The sequence below is a fragment of the Molothrus ater genome, chromosome 24 (genome assembly GCF_012460135.2).
Source record: "Molothrus ater isolate BHLD 08-10-18 breed brown headed cowbird chromosome 24, BPBGC_Mater_1.1, whole genome shotgun sequence".
NCBI lineage: Eukaryota > Metazoa > Chordata > Aves > Passeriformes > Icteridae > Molothrus > Molothrus ater.
Window position 1 is genome coordinate 5,423,726 of NC_050501.2, and position 24,999 is coordinate 5,448,724.

Here is a 24,999-nt window from a genome sequence, read left to right on the forward strand (position 1 = left end):
GGTGGCTGTGGGGGACACAGGGGACACAGGGCAGCCCCATCAGTGGCTCTCCTACTGCTCCAGGACATCCCCGTTCCTCCATCCATCCATGGATCCATCCATCCATCCATGGATCCATGGATCCATCCATCCATCCATCCATCCATCCATCCATCCATCCATCCATCCATCCATCCATCCATCCATCCATCCATCCATTCCTGGGACATTCCCTGACTGTCACCAGCCGTTATTTCCTCCTAATCTATCCTGCCTTCGTTAATTAAAACCACTGAAGGCAATTAGTGCCCAGCCTGAGGCTCTTCTGTGCCAGCTCCTCCCTGCTGTGCCACCCTGGGGCTGATCCCTCTGCTCTCCCTGCACATAACAACCTCCTCATTAACATCCCATTAGCAATTAACATAGCAATTAACACGCTCCTGCGGCTCGCCTTAACGAGCTCTGGCTGGGCAAGCACCTCCCCGACCCTAAAACCCATCTCACAGCCGGATGTGGGCACGTCCAAACTCCTTTTCCTACAAATTCCCATCCCACATCCCCACATCCCACCCAGCCCCATTCCTGCTGCAGCAGGGATGTTCCTAAACCCCCAACCCTGCAATGCCCTCGAGGCTCAGCCACGGTGACAACGGTGTCCCCACGATGCCACCAGGGTGTGGGAACCTTTGTCAGGATCTCTGCAAACCCCACGGGCACCTCTGGGATTCCTGAGAGTGGCACAAACCCCACGGGCACCTCTGGGTGAGAACACTGAGTGTGGCACAAACCCTTGTGGGCACCTCTGGCATTCCCAAAAACGCTGAGTGTGGCACAAATCTGGGCATCTCTGGGATTCCTGAGAGTGCTGAATGTGGCACAAACCCTGCAGGAACCTCTGGGTGAGAACACTGAGCATGGCACAAACCCCGTGGGCACCTCTGGCATTCCCAAAAACACTGAACATGGCACAAATTTGGGCACCTCTGGCCTTGCTGAGAGTGCTGAACATGGCACAAACCCCGTGGGCACCTCTGGGTGAGAACACTGAGAGTGGCACAAACCCCGTGGGCACCTCCGGCCTTCCCAAAAACGCTGAGCGTGGCACAAACCCGGGCACCTCTGGCCTTCCCAAAATGCTGAACATGGCACAAATTTGGGCACCTCTGGCTTTCCTGAGAGTGCTGAGCGTGGCACAAACCCCATGGGCACCTTTGGCTTTCCCAAAAACGCTGAGCGTGGCACAAACCCCGGCAGTGGCGCGTGGGCCCCGGAAAAGTCTCTTCTGCAGAATCCCCCACGCCCACGGGGCCAGGATTTGTCCCCAACCCCTCATCCCAGGTGTGACTTCCGGCCACCAGCCAGCCCAGGTGTGTCACAGCCCCAGCTGTGGCCCCTGACGTGGCAGCCAGGGCACGTGGGGCCTGTTCAGTGAGGGTTTGGGGTCCCCAGGGAGGGTTTGGGGTCCTTAAGGAGGGTTTGAGATTCCTAGGAAGGGTTTGGGGTCCTTAAGGAGTGTTTGGGATTCCTAGGAAGGATTTGGGGTCCCTAAGGAGGGTTCAGGGTCCTTAAGGAGAGTTTGGGGTCCCTAAGGAGTGTTTGGGATTCCTAAGGAGGATTTGAGGTCCTTAAGGAGGGTTTGGGGCCCTTAAAGAGAGTTTGGGGTCCCCAGGGCGAGTTTGGGGTCCCCAGGGAGGGTTTGGGATCCCTAAGGAGGGTTTGGGGTCCTTAAGGAGGGTTTGGGATTCCTAGGAAGGGTTTGGGGTCCCTAAGAAGGATTTGAGGTCCTTAAGGAGGGTTCGGTGTCCTTAAGGAGAGTTTGGGGTCCCCAGGGGGGGGTTGGGATCCTTAAGGAGGGTTTGAGGTCTTTAAGGAGGGTTTGGGGTCCTGAAGGAGTGTTTGGGATTCCTAGGAAGGGTTTGGGGTCCCTAAGGAGGATTTGAGGTCCTTAAGGAGGGTTTGGGGCCCTTAAAGAGAGTTTGGGGTCCCCAGGGTGGGTTTGGGCTGTCCAAGGAGGGTTTGGGATCCCTAAGGATGGTTTGGGGCCCTTCAGAAGGGTTTGAGGTTCTTAAGGAGAGTTTAGGCTCCCTAAGGAGGATTCGAGGCCCTTAAGGAGGGTTTGGGGACCCCAGGGAAGGTTTGGGGTCCCAGGGTTGCCAGTCTAACCCCCATCCTGCACTTCCAGGTTTGATTTGTGAGGAGCCCAGAGGTGACAGGAGCCCCAGGACTGTCCCCACAGTGCCAGAGGAGCAGGTGACAGCTGATTCTGGCCGGGGGGACACTCAGGAGTGAGGTCCCCACACCCTACAGCGCTGCTTTGGGCACCCCAAACCCACCCCGGTGCCTTCAGCCCCTGGGGACACATCTGGGGACACATCTGGGGACACATTTTGGCACCCAGGAAGGGCTCTGGCCACACTGCAGGAAGGGTCACGGTTTCCAAACACAAATTTCCTTTTGCTGACTCTTTCTTTACAACTCCCAGCACCACCAAGACCTCCTACATCTCATCCAGGTAACCAGGAGAGCAAAAAAATCCAAAAATTCACCAACATTTCGAGGCCTTTTTTGAGCAGGACCCAACTCAGGCCCAGATCTAAGGACCAGAACAACCTCAAAGTGCCCACATCTCAACCAGGTAACCAGGAGAGCAAAAAATCCAAAATTCACCAACATTTTGAGGCTTTTCTGAGGAGAACCCAGTTCAAGCTCAGCTTTTAAGGACCAGAACAGCAGCAAAGTGCCCACATCTCAGCCAGGAGAGAAAAAAATGCAAAATTCTCCAACATTTTGAGGACTTTTTTGAGCAGGACTCAACTCAGGCCCAGATCTAAGGACCAGAACAGCATCAAAGTGCCCACATTTCAGCCACGTAACCAGAAAAGTAAAAAATCCAAAATTCACCAACATTTTGAGGCTTTTCTGAGGAGAACCCAGCTCAAGCTCAGCTTTTAAGGAGCAGAACAGCAGCAAAGTGCCCACATTTCTTACCAGCCCACATTTCAGCCAGGTAACCAGAGAAGTAAAAAATCCAAAATTCACCAACATTTTGAGGCTTTTCTGAGGAGAACCCAGCTCAAGCTCAGCTTTTAAGGAGCAGAACAGCAGCAAAGTGCCCACATTTCTTACCCAGAGCTACAGGACAGCTGAGAGATCCCAAACCCACTCCCCAGAGCCCTTCAGACCCCTCCAGGAGCTGCTTTTCTGTTTTTTCCTCCCGGGCTGAGGAGGGAGGTGCTGCTATTGTGCTTTTCTTTTTTCCTCCCGGCCCCAAGCCACAGCGTAATTTCCACCCAGCAGCCGTTTCACGAGAAAAAGAAAAACCAAAAAAAAAACAAAAAACCCCAAAAAAGGGTGTTTGAAGTTGTGGGTTTTTTTCTCTTTTGGTGCAACCGAATTTCTTTGTGCCAAAGGGGCTGGCAGGGAGGTGCCCCCCGCGCGTGTCCAGGTGGGCACGGGTGTCTCTGCCAGGTGTGTGCTTCAATTTTTGGGTTTTGTTTCCTCTGGGTTTGGGCTCCCTGTCCTGTCCTGTGCTGTCCCTTCCTCCCACGTGGCCCTGCTGCTTTGTCACCGGGGTGGGAGGGCTGAGATCTGCGTTGTCCCCATCCCTGGTGCCAGCCTGAGCCAGCTGGGAGCCCTCGGCATGGGCACCCGGGGCTGGCACAGCCTGGCAGGGCCACCAGGGCCGTGCCCCCAGTGCTGTCGCTGAGCCAGGCACCGAGCCGGCAGCGAAAATGGGAGTTCTGAGGGCCTGAGACCCAAACTGGGCACCAAAAGTGGGAATTGGGCACCAAAAATGGGAATTGGGTACCAAAAATGGGAATTGGGCATCAAAAATGGGAATTGGGCATCAAAAATGGGAATTTCTGAGGGCCTGAAGCCCCAAATTGGGCACCAAAAATGGGAATTGGGTACCAAAAATGGGAATTGGGCATCAAAAATGGGAATTGGGCATCAAAAATGGGAATTGGGCATCAAAAATGGGAATTTCTGAGGGCCTGAAGCCCACGTTGGGCACCAAAAATGGGAATTTCTGAGTGCCTGAAGCCCCAAATTTGGCATCAAAAATGGGAATTGGGTACCAAAAATGGGAATTTCTGAGAGCCTGAAACCCAAATTTGGCATCAAAAATGGGAATTGGGCACCAAAAATGGGAATTTCTGAGGGCCTGAACCCCAAATTCGGCACCAAAAATGGGAATTTCTGAGGGCCTGAACCCCAAACTGGGCACCAAAAATGGGAAATTCCCAAACTGGGCCCCAAAAATGGGAATTTCTGAGTGCCCGAAGCCCCACATTTGTCACCAACCTTGGGAAAGCAGCGCGGAGCTGCCGCGGGTCGCTCGGGCACAGCCCTGGGCACGGAGTCGCTGCTGTGCCCTGGACATGGAGCTCTGGGGAGGGCCCCGGCCCCGGCAGGGCCCCCAGGCGGGCGGGGGACGCGGGGACAGCGCCCTGGGGCCGCCATCCCGGGATGCCCCGGGGGATGCGGGGCCCAGCCCGGCTCGGAACGAACCCGAGCCCCCATTCCCATCCCTCCCGCCCCACGGGTGCCCCCCAAACCCCGCCGGGGCCGGGCCCCCTGCCCGGCTCTCACCTGGTGAGGGAGAGGAGCGGCCGCTGTCACTGAGCCATGTCCTGCGCCCGTCACATCCTCCTCATCCTCGGCAGCCGCGGAGGAGCCCCCCGGGCCGGGAGGGGGGCAGAGAGGAGGCCCTGAGCCCTGTGGGGTGCGCAGAGGAGCCCCCCGGGTCTGTTGGGGTGCACAGTGGAGTCACCCGATCCTTTTGCTGTGCGGAGAGGAGCCCCCCGAGCTGGGCGGGCTTAGAGCGGAGCCCCCAGAGCTTTGTGGGGTGTGGAGAGGAGCCCCCCGAGCCCTTAGGGGTGCAGAGCAGAGCCCCCCAAGCCTTGTGGGGTGCGGAGAGGATCCTCCCGAGCCTTTCGGGGTGAAAAGCGGAGCCTCCCAAGCCTTGTGGGGTGCGGAGCAGAGCCCCCGGGTCCTTTGGGGTGCAGAGCAGAGTCTCCCAAGCCGGGTGGGATGCAGAGAGGAGCCCCCTGAGCCTTGTGGGGTGCAAAGCAGAGTCCCTCGAGCCTTTTGGGGTGCGGAGAGGAGCCCCCAGGTCCTTATGGAGCGCAGAGCAGAGTCCCCCAAGCCTTGTGGGGTGCGGAGAGGAGCCCCCAGAACCTTGTGGGGTGCAGAGCAGAGTCTCCCAAGCCAGATGGGATGCAGAGAAGAGCCCCTCTAACCTTGTGGGGTGCAGAGCAGAGTCCCTCGAGCCTTTTGGGGTGCAGAGAGGATCCCCCCGAGCCTTACGGAGTGCAAAGCAGAGCCCCTCGAACCTTGTGGGGTGCAGAGCGGAGCCCCCCCGGATCTTTTGGGGTGCAAAGCGGAGTCCCTCGATCCTTTTGGGGTGCAGAGCGGAGCCCCCCGGGTGTTTTGGGGAGCGGAGCGGAGCCCCCGGCCCCGCTGCGCCGCCGCTGTCCCCGCCTCGCCCCGGTTTCCGCCTCATGAGCGGAGCCGAGAGGAGCCCGGAGCCGTTCTCAGCTCGCCCCCGACCGCAAGAGCAGCGAGTGACAAACCCCGATGGCTTCCTGCCACCGCCGGTCCCGTGGCGAGGGCACGCTGAGAGCCCCGGGGGTGGCACCTGCTGCCAGCGCCCCTCGGTCCCTGCGCTGTCCCTGCGCTGTCCCCTCTGTCCCTGCGCCGTCCCTGTGCTTCCCCCTCTGGGCCACCCTGCGCTGTCCCTCTTCCCCCCCAGTGTCCCCTCCTGGCACTGCCACCCTCCTCCCTGCGCCCCAATGTCCCCTGTGTGCGGTGGGACACTGCTCGGAGCCCCCTTGGGCTGTCACCGCCGTGTCACCGCCGCCCTGGGCAGCCTGAGAGCCGCGGTGACAAGGAGCGGAGGGGAGCCGCGGTGGCCCCGGGGGTGGCAGCGCTGTTTTAGGGACAGCGACCACAGCGACATTGTGCTGGCTGCTTTGATCGGGCGGGAAGCCGCAGGCACAGGCAGGAAGTGCAGAGGTGACAGGGCAGGGGGGATGCGGCAGCCTGGGGGCACATTCGGGCTCTGCTCGTGTCCTGGGAGGGAGGAGCGGCCCCCAAAATGATCAAAATGATCCCCAAGGCTCCCCTGGCGCTGCTTCACCCGGGGCTCTGTGAAAGTCGCATCCCCAAGTGGCACCTGGAGGTGTCACCCGCCAAAAAAAGGGCGGGAGTCACATCTGGAGGCACAGATGAGGAAAAGCCATCGGCTCCCAGCCTCAGCTCCTTTTATTCCACCTCAAAGCGCTGAACCCCACATTGCCCACGGGGCTGAACCCCAACAACCCCAGGGCCGGGCCCCAAAACGCCCCGGGGGGGTGGTGACACTCCTGTGCCCGTGGGGATGGTGACACCTGTGGGGATGGTGACGCTCCTGTGCCCGTGGGGATGGTGACACCTGTGGGGATTGTGACATTCCCGTGCCCTGGGGATAGTGACATTGCCATGCCCTGGGGACGATGGTGACACTCCCAGTGCCCCACAGGGTTGGTGACACTCCTGTGCCCATGGGGATGGTGACACCCATGGGGATGGTGACGCTCCTGTGCCCCACAGGGATGGTGACACCTGTGGGGATGGTGACACTCTGGGATGGTGACATTACCATGCCCTGGGGACGATGGTGACACTCCCAGTGCCCCACAGGGATGGTGACACTCCTGTGCCCATGGGGATGGTGACGCTCCTGTGCCCCACAGGGATGGTGACATCCCCGATGCCCTGGGGGCAACGGTGGCACCCACGGGCACGGTGACACTCCGCTGTCACCGCAGCGTGTCGCTGCCCCCAGAGTCCCGAGGGCCCCGAAATGCCCGCGGTGCCCCGGGCGGGGCGGGCTCAGCACAGCGAGAAGCGGCGGGAGTTGATGTTCATGCGGGTGACGCCGATGTGCTTGAGCGGCGTGGAGAGCAGGAAGGCGGCCTTGGGGGGGATGGTGCACAGCAGATCCGAGTCTTCCTCGCAGCCCTCGAGGCCGAAGGTGGCGTCGTCCAGCATCTCCTTGTGCTGGTGGCAGGCCTGCTCCACCTTCAGCCGGTGCAGCCGCGCCCGCAGCCGCATCAGCTGCTGCGCCAGCCGCTGGTCCAGGGCCTGCATCTCCCGCTGGGGGGACAAGGGAACCACCGTGGAGCCGCGGGAGCGGTGCCCGGGCAGCGGGGACGGCGCTCGGCCAGGCCACAAACCCCGCGACCGCCCCGCGGTGCCAGGCTGGGCACGGCCACGGCTCGGATCGTGCCCTCCGTGCCACCCCCAGAGCGGCAGGACGGGGTGACGAGGGGGTGACCCCCACAAGGCCACGACCCCGGCAGGGCTGTGGCACCCCAGAGCCACAAAAACCTCGGGAAAATCCAATTCCCGCACGCCCAGCAAGGCGGGCAGAGGAGCCCAGAGCCCCTGACGCTGCCGTGCCCGGTGTCCCCACCGCTCCGTGTCCCCGCGCCACTCACCAGCTCCGTCCTGAGCCACTCCAGAGCCGCCTCCACGGTGGCAAAGCCACAAACGCCACCAGGCTGCTGCTCCCGGGGGTGCGGGGGGCTCTGCGGTGCCCCGGGGGTGCCCCAGCGCTGCCCCCTCACCCGCGCCTCCCACTCCAGGTACGAGGGGCGCCGCGTCTGCAGCTTCAGCTTGGCCGCCAGCGCCTTCAGGCTCTCCAGGTTCTCCTGCTCCCAGGTGGGCTCCTCCTCGCCCAGTTCCTTGAATTTCAGCTGCCTGAAAGCCATGGTGGGACAGAGCGGAGCGGCCCCAAAACCCCGCGGATCTCTGCGCCCTCAACGCCTCCCCACGGGTGAATGAAGCCCCCGCCCTGCCCGCGACCACCCACCCACTCCCTGCCCCAGCTGCGCCCGCTTCCCGGCTATTTATCCACCCCTCGAGGACAAATCCGATGGGCAGGAATTTCCTTATCTAGAGGAGTATTTTTGGCTTGTTGCGTTGTTTTGTTTTTTTTTTTTTTTTTTGATAGCTTTTTTTTTTCTTTTTTTTTTTTTTTTTCCTTTTCTTTTCTTTTTTAACATCATTGTCTCCGCCTGGGAGGAGCCTCCCCGTTCCCGGACGGAGCCTTCGCCAGGCACGGAGGAGCGGGAATGATTTCATGATTTATCCTCGGCCTCAGCCGCCCCTCCCCGCTTCTTGGGGGGGCCCAAAAAAAAAAAACCGAGGAAGGAAAAAGAACCGGGGGGGGGGGGTGCCCAGGGGGGGCAGCCGGGGTCCCGCACCCGGACGGGACCTTAAGGTGGAGCCGCGTCCGGATCTGTCCTGCGCCACCTCCCCCGTGCCCGCCGGGCTCCAGGGGCAGCGGGGGTGGCTCAGGGGTCTCACCTGCCCACCCTCATCCCCTCCAGCCCCCCCAGAGTATCCCCAAAATCCCCCCCGTGCTCCCCCCGCGCCGCTCCCCAGTCCCGCTGTCCCCTCGCGTGTCCCCTCCCGCGGCCCCTCCGGGTCCCCTCGCTGTCGCAGCGCACGCAGGGACCCCAAACCCAGCCCCAAACCCAGCCCCAAACCCAGCCCCGGGCATCGCCGCCTCCCTCCGGGCCGGGCCGGGCCGGGCCACCTTAAACCCGACATCCGCCAGCCGGGCCGGGCCGGGCCGGGCTGTGCGGGGACATCGCCACCCCCCCTTCCACGCCGAGATGCCCCAGCTGCCCCTCCCGCAGCCCCAAACCCCCGCCCGAGCACCCCGAGCTCCCCCGCTGCCACCCCGGGGTCCCCTCCTTGCACCCTGAGCTCTTCCGTGTCCCCCAAAATCCCCTGCTTGCGCCCTAAAATTCCCGTTTGTGCCCCAAAAGTCCTCTCCTTATGGCCGGCAGGTCCCTGTTGGCGCTCTGAGATCCCGGCTTGTCCCCCCAGGTCCCCACCTGCCACCCAGCCCGAGCAGGTAAGCAGAGGGGTGCCCGGGCAGCAGCACCGCCACCCACCCTCCTCCTCCTCTTCCTCCTCCTCCTCTCCTGCCCCGTCCCCAGCCCCGGGGGTGGCTTTGGGGACAGCAGAGCCCGTGGGGACCGGGGTCGCTAACGGGGTCCAGCCCAGAGGGGCGGGGAAGGAGCGGGAGCTGCTCCCTGCGATCCCAAAAATCGCCCCCATAAATCCCCTCCAGCACAGCCAGCTCAGCCCTCCGTGCCTCAGTTTCCCCGCTGCCTGGCGGGGCCATGCCGCGTGCTGGAGGTGGCAATGTCACCACGGAGAGGGGACAGCGCGCCGCCTGACGCGCAGGGCAGGGGTTTCCAGGCGGGCCCAGAACCGCAGGATTTCCCCTTTTTTTTTTTTTTTTTTTTTTTCTTTTTTTTTCCCTTTCCTCCTTCCCCGGCCGGGCCCAGGCGGCGCCCATGGAGTTCTCGGAGCTGATCAAGACGGCGACAGTGGAGGACGTGCTGCTGTCGCGACAGGGGCTGCCCGCGGTGCGGGGCACGCTGTGCATCACCAGCCACCACCTGCTGCTCTCCTCCTGCCCCCGCGGCGAGCTGGAGCTCTGGCTGCTCATCCGCAACGTGGACGCCGTGGAGAAGAGGTGGGGATGTCCCCAGGGCTGTCCCTGTCCCCTGTCCCTGTCCCTGAGCTGGAGGATCCCCCCCTCTCCCGGTGGGCTCCCCACGGGCACCGCGCTGCGCCCGGGCACCGCGTCCTTCCTCTTCCTCCTCCTCTTCCTCCCGGGGGGGGCAGAGCGGGCATTGCCCCCTCTCCTCCTCCTCCTCCTCCTCCTCCTCCTCAGAGTGCAGAATTTAGGCTGGTACCAACCCCCCCGGAGCGGCGGCTCCCTGCGGGACACCAGGTTTGGCTTTTTTGGCTCTGTCCCCTCGCCCCATCCCGGCTGCGGTGGCAGATGAGAGCCTCAAATCCGGCACGGCCCCCGGGGGGGAAGAGGGCGGCTCGGTGCTGTCGCCGTGTGTCCCCAAAGCAGCCCCGACTGTCCCCAAAGCAGCCCTGACCCCGCTCCCGCAGGGTCTGCGGCTCCTCCGGCACCATCACGCTGCGCTGCAAGGACCTGCAGGTGCTGCAGCTGGAGATCCCGGGCATGGAGGAGTGTCTGAACATCGCCAGCTCCATCGAGGTGAGCCCGGCCGGGCAGCAAAGGGTTGGAAAAGCGCTGCCGTGTTTGCTCTGGGTCCGGCATTAACTGGGTAAACACGGCGCTGGCACACGGCGCTGGCACACGGGGACAGTGCCAGCCCCGGTGTCCCCGAGCAGCCCCGGTGTCCCCGAGCAGGCGCTGTCCTCGGTGGACTCGGTGATGATGCTGTACCCGTTCTTCTACCGCCCCCCGAGCCTGCAGCTCCAGCAGGGTTGGCACCTCCGTGTCCCCGAGCGCCACTTCCAGCGGGTGGCCTCGCAGGTGAGCCCGCCCGGCTCGGACCCGCCGCCTTCCCCGCGCTCTGCCGCTCGTGTCGCTGATGTCGCTGATGTCGCTGATGTCGCTGATGTCGCTGATGTCGCCTCTCCCCCAGACGAGCCGCTGGCGGCTGAGCACCGTGAACAGCGATTTCAGCGCCTGCCCCTCGTACCCGCCCGCCGTGCTGGTGCCCGCGGCCGTGGCCGATGACACCGTGGCGAGGGCGGCGCGGTTCCGGCAGGGCGGGCGCTTCCCCGTCCTCAGCTACTTCCACCCCAAAAACGGCACCGTGAGTCCGGGCCGCCGCTCTGCCGGCCCCCGCTACACCCCCCGGCCTCTCCAAAGGGGGATTCCATCGTCTGAGGATTCCAGAATTGGGTGGGAAGGGATCCTAGAGCTCATCCAGCCCCACCCCTGCCATGGCAGGGACGCCTCCCACTGTCCCAGGGTGTTCCAGCCTGGCCTTGGGCACTGCCAGGGATCCAGGGGCAGCCAGAGCTGCTCTGGGAAAACCATTCCACCCCCTCCCAGGGAAGAATTCCTTCCCAACATCCCATCCATCCCTGCCCTCTGCCAGTGGAAAGCCATTCCCCGTGTCCTGTCCCCAATCTCTTACCCCAAATCCCTCTCCAGCCCTCCTGGATCCCCTTTAGGCTCTCTAAGGTCACCCGAGACCTCTCTCCTCCAGGTGGACATTCCCTGTGTCCTGTTCCCCAATCTCTTATTCCCAAATCCCTCTCCAACCCTCCTGGAGCCCTCTCTCCTCCAGGCTGGATATTCCCAGCTGTGCAATCCCTTATCCCAAATCCCTCTCCAGCCCTCCTGGAGCCCCTTCAGACTCTCTAAGGTCACCCTGGAGCCCTCTCTCCTCCAGGTGGACATTCCCTGTGTCCTGTTCCCCAATCCCTTATCCCAAATCCCTCTCCAGCCCTCCTGGATCCCCTTTAGGGTCTCTAAGGTCACACCCTGGAGCCCTCTCTCCTCCAGGTGGACATTCCCTGTGTCCTGTTCCCCAATCCCTTATCCCAAATCCCTCTCCAGTTCTCCTGGAGCCCCTTCAGGCTCTCTGAGGCCGCCCTGGCGCCCTCTCGCCCGTCCCCAGCCGTGTCCCCTGTCCCCAGGCCCTGCTCCGCAGCAGCCAGCCGCTGACAGGCCCCAACCGGCGGCGCAGCCGTGAGGACGAGCAGCTCCTGGGGACGATCCTGGCCGAGGGCGAGCGCGGCTTTGTCCTGGACACGCGCTCGGCGCAGGCGGCCAAGCAGGCGCGGATCAGCGGCGGCGGCACCGAGCACAAATCCGCCTACCCCGGCTGGCGGCGGCTGCACCGCGCCCTGGACAGGTGAGGACGGCGCTGCCACAGCTCGGGGAAAATCCCCTCCTCGCCGGGATTTGCTCCTGGGGAGCTGGGAAGCCTCAGCTGCTCCTGCGTTGCTGCTCCGGGATGTGGGCTGGAGCTGGTTTATCCAGCATGGGAATTGTTTTAACTTCATGGCCAGACACGGCCAGATGGGTCGAGGCTCTGAGGAGTCACCAGCTTGCACTGACATTCTTGTTAAGCCTTCTGTAAGTATCCTTTCTCTATTCTTTAGGATACTTTAGTATAGCATTCATATAATATATCTAAATAAATATCTAAATATCTAAATAAATATCTAAATAAACATCTAAATAAATACATAAATAAATACATAAATAAATACATAAATATAGAATATAAATATACAATATAACTAATAATATAAATATATAATATAAATATTATTGTACTATATAATATAGTATAATAATACAATATTATATAATACAATAATACATAATACATAATATAGAATAATACAATACAATATAATCTATAATACAAAACATAATACATAGTATAGAATATAATGTAATATATAATATAAAATATAATGTAATACATAAATATAACATAAAATATAACATAAAATACAACATAAAATATAAAATATAATATAAAATATAACATATAACATATAACATATAACATATAATATATGACATGTAATATGAAATAAAATGTAATGTAAAATATAATGTAATATACTGTAATATAAAATATACTGTAATTTAAAATAGAAATTATACAATACAATACAATAATAAATGAGCCTTCTGAGTACATGGAGTCAGATCCTCAATTCCTCCTTCATCCTGGGGACCATCACAAATACCACAGGGTAGGGCAGGGTGCTGTCCCCTGTGTGACAGTGCCACCGTGTCCCCCCTGTCCCCTGTGTCCCCAGGGGCCATGTGCTGCAGGACAGTTTCTCCAGGCTGGTGGAGCTGTGACAGTGTCCCCCGTGTGTGAGAGTGTCCCCTGTGTGTGACAGTGACCCCCGTGTGTGACAGTGATCCCCGTGTGTGACCGTGATCCCCATGTGTGACAGTGTCCCCCGTGTGTGACAGTGATCCCCGTGTGTGACAGTGATCCCCGTGTGTGACAGTGTCCCCCATGTATGACAGTGTCCCCGTGTGTGACAGTGTCCCCCATGTATGACAGTGATCCCCATGTGTGACAGTGATCCCCATGTGTGACAGTGATCCCCGTGTGTGACAGTGACCCCCGTGTGTGACAGTGTCCCCCATGTATGACAGTGTCCCCGTGTGTGACAGTGTCCCCCATGTATGACAGTGATCCCCATGTGTGACAGTGATCCCCATGTGTGACAGTGTCCCCCGTGTGTGACAGTGTCCCCCATGTGTGACAGTGTCCCCTGTGTGTGACAGTGTCCCCGTGTCCCCAGGGGCCGTGTGCTGCAGGACAGTTTCTCCAGGCTGGTGGAGCTGTGACAGTGTCCCCCGTGTGTGACAGTGTCCCCCATGTGTGACAGTGTCCCCGTGTCCCCAGGGGCCGTGTGCTGCAGGACAGTTTCTCCAGGCTGGTGGAGCTGTGACAGTGTCCCCGTGTGTGACAGTGTCCCCGTGTGTGACAGTGTCCCCCGTGTGTGACAGTGATCCCCGTGTGTGACAGTGTCCCCCGTGTGTGACAGTGTCCCCGTGTCCCCAGGGGCCGTGTGCTGCAGGACAGTTTCTCCAGGCTGGTGGAGCTCTGCAGTGACCCCGCTGTGACCATGGAGCGCTGGCTGGGCCGCCTGGACAGCAGCCGCTGGCTCGGCCACGTCAAGGCCGCCCTGAGCACGGCCTGCCTGGCTGCCCAGTGCCTGGACAGGTAAGGGGGCCCCAGCTCGCCCGCCCTGCCCCTCTGTGAGCCCCCAGCGTGACCCCAAAGCCGGGCTGGCCCCGCAGGGAGGGCTGCACGGTGCTGGTGCACGGCGCCGAGGGCACGGACACCACGCTGCTGGTGACGGCGCTGGCCCAGCTGATCCTGGACCCCGCCTGCCGCACCCTGGACGGCTTCCAGGGGCTGCTGGAGCGGGAATGGATCCAGGTGAGGGAGTTCTGAGCAGGGTGGGGGGCCCAGCCTGGCCGGGGGCCGCACTCTGGGTCACCATGGGGGTCCCACAGGCCGGGCACCCCTTCCAGCTGCGCTGCGCCCGCTCCGCCTCCTCCCACGCCCGGGGCAAGCAGGAGGCTCCCGTTTTCCTCCTCTTCCTGGACTGCGTGTGGCAGCTGAGCCGGCAGTTCCCCCTCTCCCTGGAATTCGGGGAGCAGCTGCTGCTCACCCTCTTTGACAACGCCTACGCCTCGGCCTACGGCACCTTCCTGTGCAATAACGAGAGGGAGAGGTGGGTGCGGGGGACAAACCCCTCCTGTCACAGCTCAGGTGACACCAAACCCTGCTGGGGACTGGGATGGGTCCCCCCTGTGCCCCCACAGGAGCCTGTGTAAGGTGAAGGAAAGCACCCACTCGCTGTGGGCATGGCTGAACCAGCCCGAGGAGAGGCACAAGTACCTGAACCCTCTGTACTCACACAACCCCTTGGTGATCTGGCCCTGCGTGGAGCCCCAGAGCATCCAGCTGTGGCAGGGTGAGTGGGATCCTCCCAAAATCCACCCTCAGAGCTCAGGGGCGGCTGCTCTGCCTCTCCCTCTCTGACAGGGCTGAGCTCAGCCCCAGTCCCTTCTCTCTCCAGGCTTTTTCCTGCGGTGGATCCGTCCCTCCCAGCACCTGGAGGAGGCCTGGGGGCAGATCCGGAGGTTGGTGCAGGGGAACAGCTCCTCCCTCCAGGAGAGCACAGGGAAAAGGCAGAGCCAGCCCCTCCCTGAGCCCCCTGCAGGGACAGGGAATGGTGAACTGGGGACAGCAGGGACAAGGTGACACTTGGATTGTCCCATGGAAGGGCTGTGCAGGACACGGAGCCCGTGGGCAGAGCTTTCCCAGCCTTCAGCTGCCCAACCTGAGCTTGTTTCAGTAAATTTCTCTCCCAGCCTTTGCCTGTGTCCTGCTCTTCCATAAGGAAGCTGCTTCTCCCCACTGGGATTGCAGCAGGGCCCGTGGATGGTTCTGGGGATGAAGGGCAGCAGATGACACCAAAAATCCAGGAGATCACACAGAAAACCCCAGCAGATCACACCAAAAAATCCAGCAGATCATACCAAAAAAATCCAGCAGATCACACTGAAAAAGTCCAACAATCACACCAAAAAACCCCAGGAGATCACACTGAGAAACCCCAGGAGATCACATCAAAAACCCCAAAAGATCACACAAAACCCCAGCAGATCACACAGAAAAAACCCCCAGCAGATCACACCAAAAAAACCCCCCAAAAATCACCAAAAAAACCCCACCAGGACACACAAACCCAACATCTGCCCCCGAAATCCCAAAGGCTGCAGCCTCTGTGGTGCCAGCAGCTCCGAGCCCAGAGCCAGCCTGGGAATTCTGCCCTTGAGCCCAGTTTTGAGGAAGGAAAAAGGAAAAACATAAAAGAGCCAGGAGGGTGGGAGGGTGAGGATCTGCACAGGAGCTCCCAGGGCAGGAAAAGGAAATATCTGTTCCATGAGGGAGCTGGCTCGGGGTCAGCCCAGCAGATAACGGAGCAGCAGGACCAGGCGTGTGCAAAACAATTCCTGGCTGCTGCTTTTGCAGCTTCTTCACACTCCAGGGCAGGGCCTGAGGCTGTGGAGCCTCCCTGGGAGGGAGTTCATGGATGGCAAGAGGTCCCAGGAGGAGCAGCACTGCTCCATGGGTGTGGAACAAATGACAACAGAGCTGGCAAAACAAAGTCCTTGGGTTCATTTTGATCCAGATGGGGAAAACCAACCTAAAAAAAAAACCCCACAGAGGCGCTTTTCCTTGTGTTTAGAAAATATTTCTATTTATTTCCTCTTTTTTTCCCCACCCCCTGGTTTATAAATATGCCCAGCAGGGCAGGCAGCCAACCCAGTTCCCTTCACTCTTGCCCCAGTAAAAGCCACTGGAGTTCCCACTTCCCCAATTTCCCACAGCTCCCCCCAAAATCGCTGCCAAGAACAACTTCAGGCCTTTCCTGCAGTCCTGTGGTGGAGCCCCTGGGCTGGGCAAGGGGTTGGAGAAGGGAAAAGAAGAGGAGAGGAGAGGGAAATTCCTCCTTCAGGCTTCAAACTCGAACTCGAAGTACTGGGGATCGAAGTAATGGATGCGGACGTAGCCGTCCTCACCCCCACTGCTGTAGCTGCAGGGAGGAAAGGAAAAGTCAGGAATGGCAAAGTCAGGAATGCTGCTGGCAGCAAAACCAGGAAGTTTGGCCTTCCCACCCACTCCTGAAACTGATACAGGAATCACAAAGCGGAAAACAAAAATCAGGGATGTGGCCCAAGTGTGGGGCAGGGTGTGGGCGACTCCCTGGGCTGGCTCAGGATGGGAGAATTCAGGGCCTGGTTCCATTCCCAGCCTGAGTCTGGTCACATCCCAGTTCAAAAGTGGACCTGGGTGGACTGGGGACACTGCAAGGCTCTCACCTCTTCCCATCAGGGTGGAAGGCCACGCTGTTGATGGGCCCAAAGTGTCCCTTGACTCTGCCAAACTCCTCCTCAAAAGCCAAGTGGAAGAACCTGGGAGGAGGAAGATTGAAATTGTCACAAACCCGGGAGGGACAAAACCACAGAATCCTCAAAAACAAAAGAAAAAGAGCTCAAGGGTTTCTCCAGCACTGCCAAGTTCCCAAAGGAAAGGGAAGAGCAATCCCTGGCGTGCTCTGGGTGAGGATTTTCCCTGCCACAGGGAGAAGGACCAACCTGGCCTCGAATTTGCCAATCCTGGTGGAGGTTGTGGTCACATCCATGGCCTCCTGCCCTCCTCCCAGCACCACCTGCAGGGGAGGGAAACCAGAGAAACCAAAACCAGAGCCCTTCAGTGCTTCCCTCTGGGATTTGGGGAATCCTGGCATCACCGGGGTTGGGAAAAACCTCCAACACTGATCTCCACCTTGAAACCAGTTTAGGGCAGTGAGTGCCTGGCCCAGAGGTTCCCTGGCCACTTCCAGAGGTGGTGACTGCCTCCAGCACTTCCCACAAATGCCACAAAGCCACCAGCAGGCTCCAGCCCCCTGAGGAATTCCCCCCTCCCTGGCACGTTCCATCAGAGCACACCAGACTTTGCTCCCAGTGCCTGACCCAGCAAAAACTCCCCAGGTTCATTGCAGAGCCCTGGTTTTGGGCTGGACTGGGAAGAGCCACGATGCAGGAATGCCAGGATCAGTGACAGCCTGAGGGAGCTCATCCTTACGTGGTCAAAGATGGGGGAAAGGGCAGCAGAGTTCACCGGCCGCTCCGTGCGGAACGTCTTCAGGTGCTCCAGGGATGTGCAGTCAAAGAGCTGCAGGGGAAAAAAGAGATCAATTCATTAATTATCTCCAGCTGCTGGGCCTCACCTGCCTGGATGTTCCCTCTCCAAGATCAAATCCCAAAAATATTCCCCCAGAAAGGGAAATCTTCCACCTTCCAGAATTTAAACTGCAAATGTTCTACGGAAATACCAAAATATTTCATTTTCAATGCTTGGCTGTTCATTCCCTTTCTCACTGAACATTCCCAAGGAAAAAAGAAAACCCCTGTGAGGAGAGATCCTGCCAGGAAATGTGCAGGAAAAGCTCACCTTGGCTGTGTTATCCTTGGAAGCAGTGATGAACATGGTCATGTCCCTGGAGGTCTGGATGTCGTTGATTTGCTTGGTGTGCTCCTTGATATTGGAGAGCTGCTCCCCTGACTGGAGGGGAAAGGGAGTTTTCAGGGAGCTGGGAAGTGATTCCCTCATTAAAAATTACATGGAATGGAACCCTGGAAGTGATTCCCTCATTAAAAATTACATGGAATGGAACCCTGGAAGTGATTCCCTCATTAAAAATTACATGGAATGGAACCCTGGAAGTGATTCCCTCATTAAAATTAACATGGAATGGAACCCTGGAAGTGATTCCCTCATTAAAAATAACATGGAATGGAACAGGGAATGCTCAGGGTGGGAATTTAGGAATGGATTCAGTTCCACGTCTCTGTGCTGTGACAATTCCAGCCTCGCTCAGGGGAGCCTCAGATTTAAACAGGGAAAGGGAAGAGGAATTTTCAGGGAGCCGGGAAGTGAAGCCCTCATTAAAATCAACATGGAACAGAAGAGATGATGGAATAAAACCTGGAATGCTCTGGGCTGGAAGGGAATTTAGGAAGGGAATTCAGGAAGGGAATTCGGGAAGGGATTCAGTTCCGCACCCTGTGCTGTGCCGACTCCAGCCTCACTCAGGGCACCCCCGTATTTCAATGATCCTTGCTGAAGCTGCTCTTTGGAGCCCCCAAATCCCACATCCCAGCCCTGATCCCCCCAGGAATGCTGCCCAGGCCCTGACCTTGGCACTGAACTGGTTGAGCTCCCCGTTCTCGTGGCCAGCAATGATGAACTCCCCGAGCGGGCCCCACACGGCGCTGGTGATCTTGGAGTCACTGCAGGGAATCTTCATGTAGGGCTCGTTGTTCTCTGGGGCAGGGAAGGAGCAATCAAGCCACCCACAGCCACCATTGATCCCTTAGTGCCCCATGCTCAGCCTGGATTTGGGATTTTTCCAGCATTTCAAGGCGGATTTTTATTTGTGGAGCTCAGATTTCCAGGGGCAGCATTTTGGAATCTCGTAGGGAAGAGGATGAAGGAATTGTGTCCTTGCTGATGTGATCACCCCCCTCCCAGCAAAGAGATTTTTTTAGGGAAATTCAATTTTCACGTGCAGGAATTCAGGGTGAACCCCCTGCTGCAGCATTCCCACAAATTGGCTCTTCCCTGTTCCTGATGCTCCTGAGGTAAAAGGGGTTTGTTTGGGAGCTTTATAATCCCCTAAAAAAATTAAGATTTATCCTTTTATGTCCCCTGATTAGCTTGGATTTGGGCTTTTCCAGCATTTCAAGGTGGATTCCTTGGTGATTTTTATTTATGGAGCTCAGATTTCCAGGGAGCTCAGGGGCAGCATTTTGGAATCCCATAAGGAAAGGGGATGAAGGAATTGTGTCCTTGCTGATGTGATCACCCCACAACCACTCCAAATCACCCAGCAAAGAGATTTTTTTAGGGCAGCATCCCCTCTGCTCCATCCCTGAAAACGCTCCAGGTTAGAGCAACTTGGGATAGGGAAAGGAATCCCAGCCCATGGGAATGGGGTGAGATTTAACCCCAAAAAGCACAGTGGGACCCCAGAGGGGGATTCCCCTGGCCCCTCACCGATCTGGCTGGGGTCCCTGAGGTCGAAGAAGCTGACAAAGCACTGGTAGCCCATCTGCTTGTCCGTGGAGAACATGATGATGTTCCCTCCAAAGTCGAAGCCGCACGTCCTCACGGCCGAGCTGGTCTTCACCAGGGCCAGCTGCTTCCCTGGGGAGCAGAGCAGGGGAAAAGGGATTTTTCAGGGAGCTGGGAAGGGATTTCCTAATTGAAAACACCTCGGGAGAGCGTGGAATGGAAGCTGGAATGGTCTGGGTGGGAATTAAGCAGCAGATTCAATTCCGCGTCTCTGCGCTGCGACAATTCCAGCCTCGCCCAGGGGAACCTCAAACTTTAAAAAGGAGAGGGGAAGAGGAGTTTTCAGGGAGCTGGGAAGGGATTTCCTCATTAAAAAAACACCTTGGGAGAGCATGGAATAAAATCCTGGAATGCTCTGGGTGGGAATTAAGGAGTGGATTCAGTTCCACACCCTGCACTGAGGTGGCAGTTCCAGCCTCGCTCAGATTTTACCAGATCAGGGGAGGAGGAATTTTCATGGAGCTGGGAAATGATTCTCTCATTCAAAACACCCATCCTCATTGGGAGAAGGTGCTGGAATAGAATGGAACCCTGGAATGGAACCTGGAATGCTCTGGGTGGGAATTTAGGAATGGATTCAGTTCCACACCTTCTGCTGAGGTGGCAATCCCAGCCTCGCTCAGGGCAGCCTCAGATTTTAGCAGAAGAGGGGAAGAGGAATTTTCAGGGAGCTGCAAAGTGATTTCCTCATTAAAAACACCTTGGGAGAACATGGAATAAAATCCTGGAATGGTTTGGGTGGGGAGGGAATTTAGGAATGGATTCAGTTCCAGGTCCCTGCTCTGTGTCAGTTCCAGCCTTGCTTGGGGGAGCCTCAGATTTTAACAGGGGAGGGGAAGAGTCCCAGCTGTGTCCCAGCTGTGTCCCCCAGGGGGATCTGGGCTGGCCTCACCTGTCTCACAGTCCCACAGGCGGCAGCTGTTGTCTGCAGAGCCGGTGAGGACGTGCCTGGTGTCCCCTGGGCCACCATTAAGGGAAAATCAGCCCCAAATTCCACTGCCTGGGCACTCACAGAACGGTTCTGAACCCAAAAAAAGGGAATTTTTGGGCCAAAATCTGCCCCAGGGAAAGGAATACAGAGCACAAGTGTTCTCATGGCAAACCCCATCTTTTCCCCATGAAATTTAAAACAAAGGGTTCAGTTTTTTACATTTAAACAATTTTTCCACACTTTTATCTCTGCTGCCTGTGGAAAACTTCCCCAAATATCCAGAGAAGCAGCAAAAGGCACAACAAACCTAGAAATCCATTGGAATGTTATTTCAAATGGGAAAACACCCAAAAAATGGGAAAAGAAGAGGCAGCAGAAGGAATGGATTCAGTTTAAAAGAAGAATTTAAATGCTGCTCTTGGAGAGGAATATGAGGAGCAGCCGGGAGGAAGCACCGGGAATGATTCAGACACTAAAATATGAAATAAAACCGGTTTTTGGGATCAAAGGATACAGTCAGCATCCACACACCACACAGCTCCCGTGTGTCCATTGTAGGTTCCCAACCTCTCGCCGTTCACCGAATACCAAACATTGACAATCTGCGAGGAGGAGGGAAAAAAAAAAGAGATTAAAATTAAGGATTAATTAATGGACGGTTAATTAGCGGGGGTGGGGAGCACTCACGGGATCTTTGGCCACAGTGAACAGCAGGTCTCCCTCGCGGTTGTATTTGATCTGAGTGATGGAGCGCTCATGGCCTTGCAGCAGGATGGGCTTCTGTAATTCATGATTAAATAATTAATGAGGGTGAGGACGGGGTGGGGGGGCGAGCGCGGCCCCTGGTCCGAGGCTTCTGGGACGCGGGGGGGCGGCCAAGCCGCCCCCCCCACTCCCAGGAGTCTCGGACCGGGGACGCGGAGCCGCTAAATCATCGGTGGGACCAAAACTCGCGGCCCCCGAGCCCGCGGCCATCCCGCTCTTACCATGGCGGCCACGCTGAGGTCTGCTGGGGGCGGCACTTCCGGGATGGTGGCGGCGCGCCGGAAATACGTCACTATCTCCATGGTAACAACGGCGCTTCCGGTAAAAGCAGGAAGTGCGGCGGCGTTGCCATGGCGACCGCGGGTGAGGGGGGAAGTGATGGCGGCGCGGGGAGGGTTTGGTTGGGAAGGGGGGAAACGTGGCTGGGGGGGCCTGAGGGGGTGCGAGGAGGTTGGGGAGGGGGGGTCGGGCTCTTGTGGCAGGACGGGAGCGTGGAGCGGAGCTGTCAGTCCCGCGGGCGGGGACGGCTGGGGCTGCTCCGAGCGCCATCCGGCCGGGCCTCGGGCTCTGGCCGGTGCTGAGGGTGATGCCTTGAGGGACTCCCTGGAACAGAGGCTGGACGCAGTTAAAGAATAAAACAGGGATTTATTGAAAATCCTTCAAAGCGTACATCCTGGGCAGTACAAGAGCCTGGCTGTGGCTACACCCAAGATGGACCCTGAGTCACGAGTTTTCACACTTTTATAAGTTTTGGTCCATTTCCATATGGGGTTAACTGTCCAATTCCAGCTCCAGGTGATGCAGTCCCACCCTCCCAGTTTGCTCCTCTCCATTCCTGCTGTTTGCACTTTTTGGGGCTGAGGCTGCAGCGGTGTCCTTGGTTGTGGGGCTGGAAACTGCTTGTGGGACTGAGCTGTGAGGAGAACTTGCTAAAACACTGTGTTCAGAGTCCCACCCTGAGGCAGTGCAGAGTATGAAAAATATAAAACCTAAAACTGAAGGCATCAAGGGGGCTGAGACCGGGCTGGCTCCATGGCTCTGAGCCCGGTGTTCCCAGGGCTGGGCTGGCTCCATGGCTCTGACCCCGGTGTTCCCAGGGCCGGGCTGGCTCCATGGCTCTGAGCCCTCTGTTCCAGAGGCCGGGCTGGCTCCATGGCTCTGAGCCCGCTGTTCCAGAGGCTGGGCTGGCTCCATGGCTCTGAGCCCGGTGTTCCCAGGGCCAGGCTGGCTCCATGGCTCTGACCCCTCTGTTCCAAAGGCTGGGCTGGCTCCATGGCTCTGACCCCGGTGTTCCCGGGGCTGGGCTGGCTCCATGGCTCTGAGCCCTCTGTTCCAGAGGCTGGGCTGGCCCCATGGCTCTGAGCCTGGTGTTCCAGAGGCCGGGCTGGCTCCATGGCTCTGACCCCGGTGTTCCCAGGGCCAGGCTGGCTCCATGGCTCTGACCCCAATGTTCCAGAGGCCGGGCTGGCTCCATGGCTCTGAGCCCTCTGTTCCAGAGGCTGGGCTGGCTCCATGGCTCTGAGCCCGGTGTTCCCAGGGCCAGGCTGGCCCCATGGCTCTGAGCCCGCTGTTCCAAGGGCTGGGCTGGCTCCATGGCTCTGACCCCGGTGTTCCCAGGGCCAGGCTGGCTCCATGGTTCTGACCCCGCTGTTCCCAGGGCCAGGCTGGCCCCATGGCTCTGAGCCCGCTGTTCCGCAGGGCAGGCGCTGGCCCTGGCGCTGGTGGCCGCGCTGTGGGGCGGTACCGGGCCGTTCCTGAGGGCGGCGGCGGCGGGCATGGAGGAGCTGCAGGGCCGGGGCCGCCTGCGGCAGCTGCTGGCAGAGCTGCACTTCCTCAGCCTCAACTGCCAGGTGAGAGCCCGCCCGTTATAAATTATAAATATCACTAATGGCGTCCTTTCTCCTTGGTGTGTTGGCTTCTGCAAGTTATTACTAATCACAAAGATCCTGATTTAGTGCAATTTGTAATCCCTTTTGACTGTAATATGATATGATATATTATATGATATGATATAATATAATATAATTATTAGATATTAATCTAATATATAATATAATATAATATAATATAATATAATATAATATAATATAATATAATATAATATAATATAATATAAATAATATATAATAATAAATCAATGTAATAGATAATATAGAATGTAATTATTATATGTTAATATAATATATAATATAATTAATATAAAGTAATTATATGTAAGGTAATGTTATAATATAATATAAATATTATATAATCAGTTTTTGTATGCACCGTGTAGTTTATATAAATAATGATCTGATAAATATAGCTTAGACCTTCTCATGCTATTAAAGTAGAAACTATGTGCTGTTAAATACTTTTATTTGTGGAACTAACTCACATAATAGTGTAAAATAGCTCTGTTAGTTCAAGGTATTTGTGGACTGCCTTATCTGAATCATAAGGTAACAGTAACAAGAACCAGGACATCAAGAGAAAAAGTAAACTTTGCTGAAAGTTTAGTATCCTTGCTGAAAGTCCAGTATCCACAATTCCCCATCCTCAGGGGGTTATTCCTGCAGAATTCCCACCTCTCCCAGGTGTCCTGGCCAATCCCCCCGACCCTAGGCTGGCACTGGCACTGACAAAACCACAGAATCCTCAAAAACAAAAGAAAAAACTAAAAAAAAAAAAAAAAGAGCTCAAGGGTTTCTCCAGCACTGCCAAGTTCCCAAAGGAAAGGGAAGAGCAATCCCTGGGGTGCTCTGGTGAGGATTTTCCCTGCCACAGGGAGAAGGACCAACCTGGCCTCGAATTTGCCAATCCTGGTGGAGGTTGTGGTCACATCCATGGCCTCCTGCCCTCCTCCCAGCACCACCTGCAGGGGAGGGAAACCAGAGAAACCAAAACCAGAGCCCTTCAGTGCTTCCCTCTGGGATTTGGGGAATCCTGGCATCACCGGGGTTGGGAAAAACCTCCAAGACTGAGCCCAGCATTGAAACTGGAACCAGTTTGGAGCAGTGAGTGCCAGGTGGGACCCTCAGGCAGCTCCGTGTTCTCCTGCAGTACCTGGTGCCCTTCCTGCTCAACCAGGCTGGATCTCTGCTCTTCTACCTCACCTTGGCCTCCACAGGTCAGCTCCTGCTGCTTGTTTTGGGGTGGTTTGATGGGATTTTATGGGTCAGTGATTCAGCCAAACAGCTGCCTTGGAATAATCCCAAATAAATCAAATTTCTCCACCTGGATCTTGCATTTCAGACCTGTCCGTGGCAGTGCCACTCTGCAACTCCCTGGCTTTGGTTGTGACCTTGGTGACTGGGAAAATCCTGGGAGAGGACATTGGGGGGAAAAGTGAGTCCCACTTCCAGCATTTCCTCAAGAAATCAGCTTTTATTGGATTGAGATTATTTGATTTCTAATGTGGGAATTTGATTTTTAATGTGGGGGATTTGATTTTAATGTATAATTTAATTTATAATCTAATCTGAGGACACCAAATACCCCACAAGGCTTGAACTGGGTCAGAGCAGCTTTGGCTGCAGGGAATTGAAATGGGAATGGAAAATGGGAATTTTTTTTTCCTATTGAAAAGGGAAAGGGAATTGAAACAGATTTTTGGGCAGGACTGGTGAATTTAAAGTCAGAATTGGCTGTTTAAAGCTAAAAGGATTTAAATTTCCCTCAGGAGATGTTTAACCATGAGTAAAATGCCCACCATGGAAAAAGAGTGGCCCAGAAGTCAACGTGCCCTGCTCAGGTGGTCAGGAAAAAGCCGGAAATTGGGGAATTTCAAACTGCAGGAGCTGGAGGTGGTTGTTTGGGGCAGATTCCCAGTTTTTCCCCATTCGCTGATTCTGGATTTGTTCCTTCCAGGAGCTGTGGCAGGAATGCTGCTCACCATGCTGGGGGTGTCCCTGTGCCTGGCTGGGGCCTGAGGCAGCAGCAGAGGCTGACCCAGGGTCCTGCCCGGGCCTGGGGGCGCTCCTGGCCCAGCCCCACCTGGGAAGGGGTTTTGGGATGGATCCCAAACAAAACCCATGGGCTGCACCCCCAGGGTGGCCCCACTGCAGGGACAGCAGCCAGGTTTGTGCCTTGAGGGGATTTTGGTGGCTTTTTGAAGGCCACAGTGACCAAAGGCCACAGTGTCTTGTCCAGCACTGAAGGGGGGTAAGAAAGGGTTAATAAATTATCCAGTGTGACCTCCTGGCACTGATGGATTTTCTGATTAGCCCAAACCCTTCTGAGCACCCCTAAACCCTTCAACCAGCCCCTCACTGAGCCCAAACTCCTCTGCAAAGCCCAAAC

At 57.0% G+C, this 24,999-nt stretch overlaps 4 protein-coding genes across 5 annotated transcripts; 2 read left to right on the top strand and 2 right to left on the bottom strand.

The window, feature by feature from the left end:
* Positions 1-6,855: 6,855 nt before the first annotated feature.
* FAM167B (family with sequence similarity 167 member B) lies at positions 6,856-7,750 on the bottom strand. Its single transcript, XM_036397203.2, has 2 exons — positions 7,464-7,750; positions 6,856-7,119 (listed from the first exon to the last, which is right to left on the bottom strand). The coding sequence occupies exons 1-2, from the start codon at positions 7,734-7,736 to the stop codon at positions 6,856-6,858; spliced, it is 537 nt and encodes a 178-aa protein (XP_036253096.1). The 5' UTR covers positions 7,737-7,750.
* A 1,586-nt stretch (positions 7,751-9,336) lies between these two features.
* LOC118695536 (myotubularin-related protein 9-like) lies at positions 9,337-14,680 on the top strand. Its single transcript, XM_036397140.1, has 10 exons — positions 9,337-9,520; positions 9,952-10,060; positions 10,217-10,342; positions 10,455-10,628; positions 11,461-11,678; positions 13,368-13,529; positions 13,607-13,748; positions 13,826-14,046; positions 14,138-14,289; positions 14,395-14,680. Exons 1-10 carry the CDS (start codon positions 9,339-9,341, stop codon positions 14,577-14,579), a joined length of 1,671 nt encoding a protein of 556 aa, XP_036253033.1. The 5' UTR covers positions 9,337-9,338; the 3' UTR covers positions 14,580-14,680.
* Positions 14,681-15,554: 874 nt separating this feature from the next.
* On the bottom strand, positions 15,555-21,070 carry EIF3I (eukaryotic translation initiation factor 3 subunit I). Its single transcript, XM_036397173.2, is given in 12 exon segments — positions 15,555-15,918; positions 16,205-16,297; positions 16,481-16,554; positions 16,971-17,060; positions 17,340-17,450; positions 18,085-18,212; positions 18,945-19,094; positions 19,915-19,980; positions 20,468-20,555; positions 20,641-20,733; positions 20,940-21,031; positions 21,034-21,070. Coding segments are annotated over 12 exon segments (1,104 nt in total). The 3' UTR covers positions 15,555-15,836.
* TMEM234 (transmembrane protein 234) lies at positions 21,046-24,893 on the top strand. Of its 2 annotated transcripts, XM_036397174.1 has the most exons (5): positions 21,046-21,081; positions 22,417-22,568; positions 23,761-23,827; positions 23,953-24,045; positions 24,568-24,893. In XM_036397174.1, the coding sequence occupies exons 1-5, from the start codon at positions 21,069-21,071 to the stop codon at positions 24,627-24,629; spliced, it is 387 nt and encodes a 128-aa protein (XP_036253067.1). In that variant the 5' UTR covers positions 21,046-21,068; the 3' UTR covers positions 24,630-24,893. The 2 variants fall into 2 exon arrangements, with proteins under 2 accessions (XP_036253067.1, XP_036253068.1); XM_036397175.2 differs by lacking the exons at positions 21,046-21,081; positions 23,761-23,827 and having other exon boundaries at positions 21,207-22,568.
* The last annotated feature ends 106 nt before the right edge of the window (positions 24,894-24,999 follow it).

Coding starts and splice junctions, on each gene's coding strand:
- FAM167B (XM_036397203.2), bottom strand. CDS start 7,736: ATGGCTTTCAGGCAGCTGAAATTCAAGGAACTGGGCGAGGAGGAGCCC. Junction 7,120..7,463: donor AGTGGCTCAGGACGGAGCTG/GTGAGTGGCGCG, acceptor TTGTCCCCCCAG/CGGGAGATGCAGGCCCTGGA.
- LOC118695536 (XM_036397140.1), top strand. CDS start 9,339: ATGGAGTTCTCGGAGCTGATCAAGACGGCGACAGTGGAGGACGTGCTG. Junction 10,629..11,460: donor TCCACCCCAAAAACGGCACC/GTGAGTCCGGGC, acceptor CCCTGTCCCCAG/GCCCTGCTCCGCAGCAGCCA. Junction 11,679..13,367: donor CTGCACCGCGCCCTGGACAG/GTGAGGACGGCG, acceptor CCGTGTCCCCAG/GGGCCGTGTGCTGCAGGACA.
- TMEM234 (XM_036397174.1), top strand. Junction 23,828..23,952: donor CCTCACCTTGGCCTCCACAG/GTCAGCTCCTGC, acceptor CTTGCATTTCAG/ACCTGTCCGTGGCAGTGCCA. Junction 24,046..24,567: donor AGAGGACATTGGGGGGAAAA/GTGAGTCCCACT, acceptor TGTTCCTTCCAG/GAGCTGTGGCAGGAATGCTG.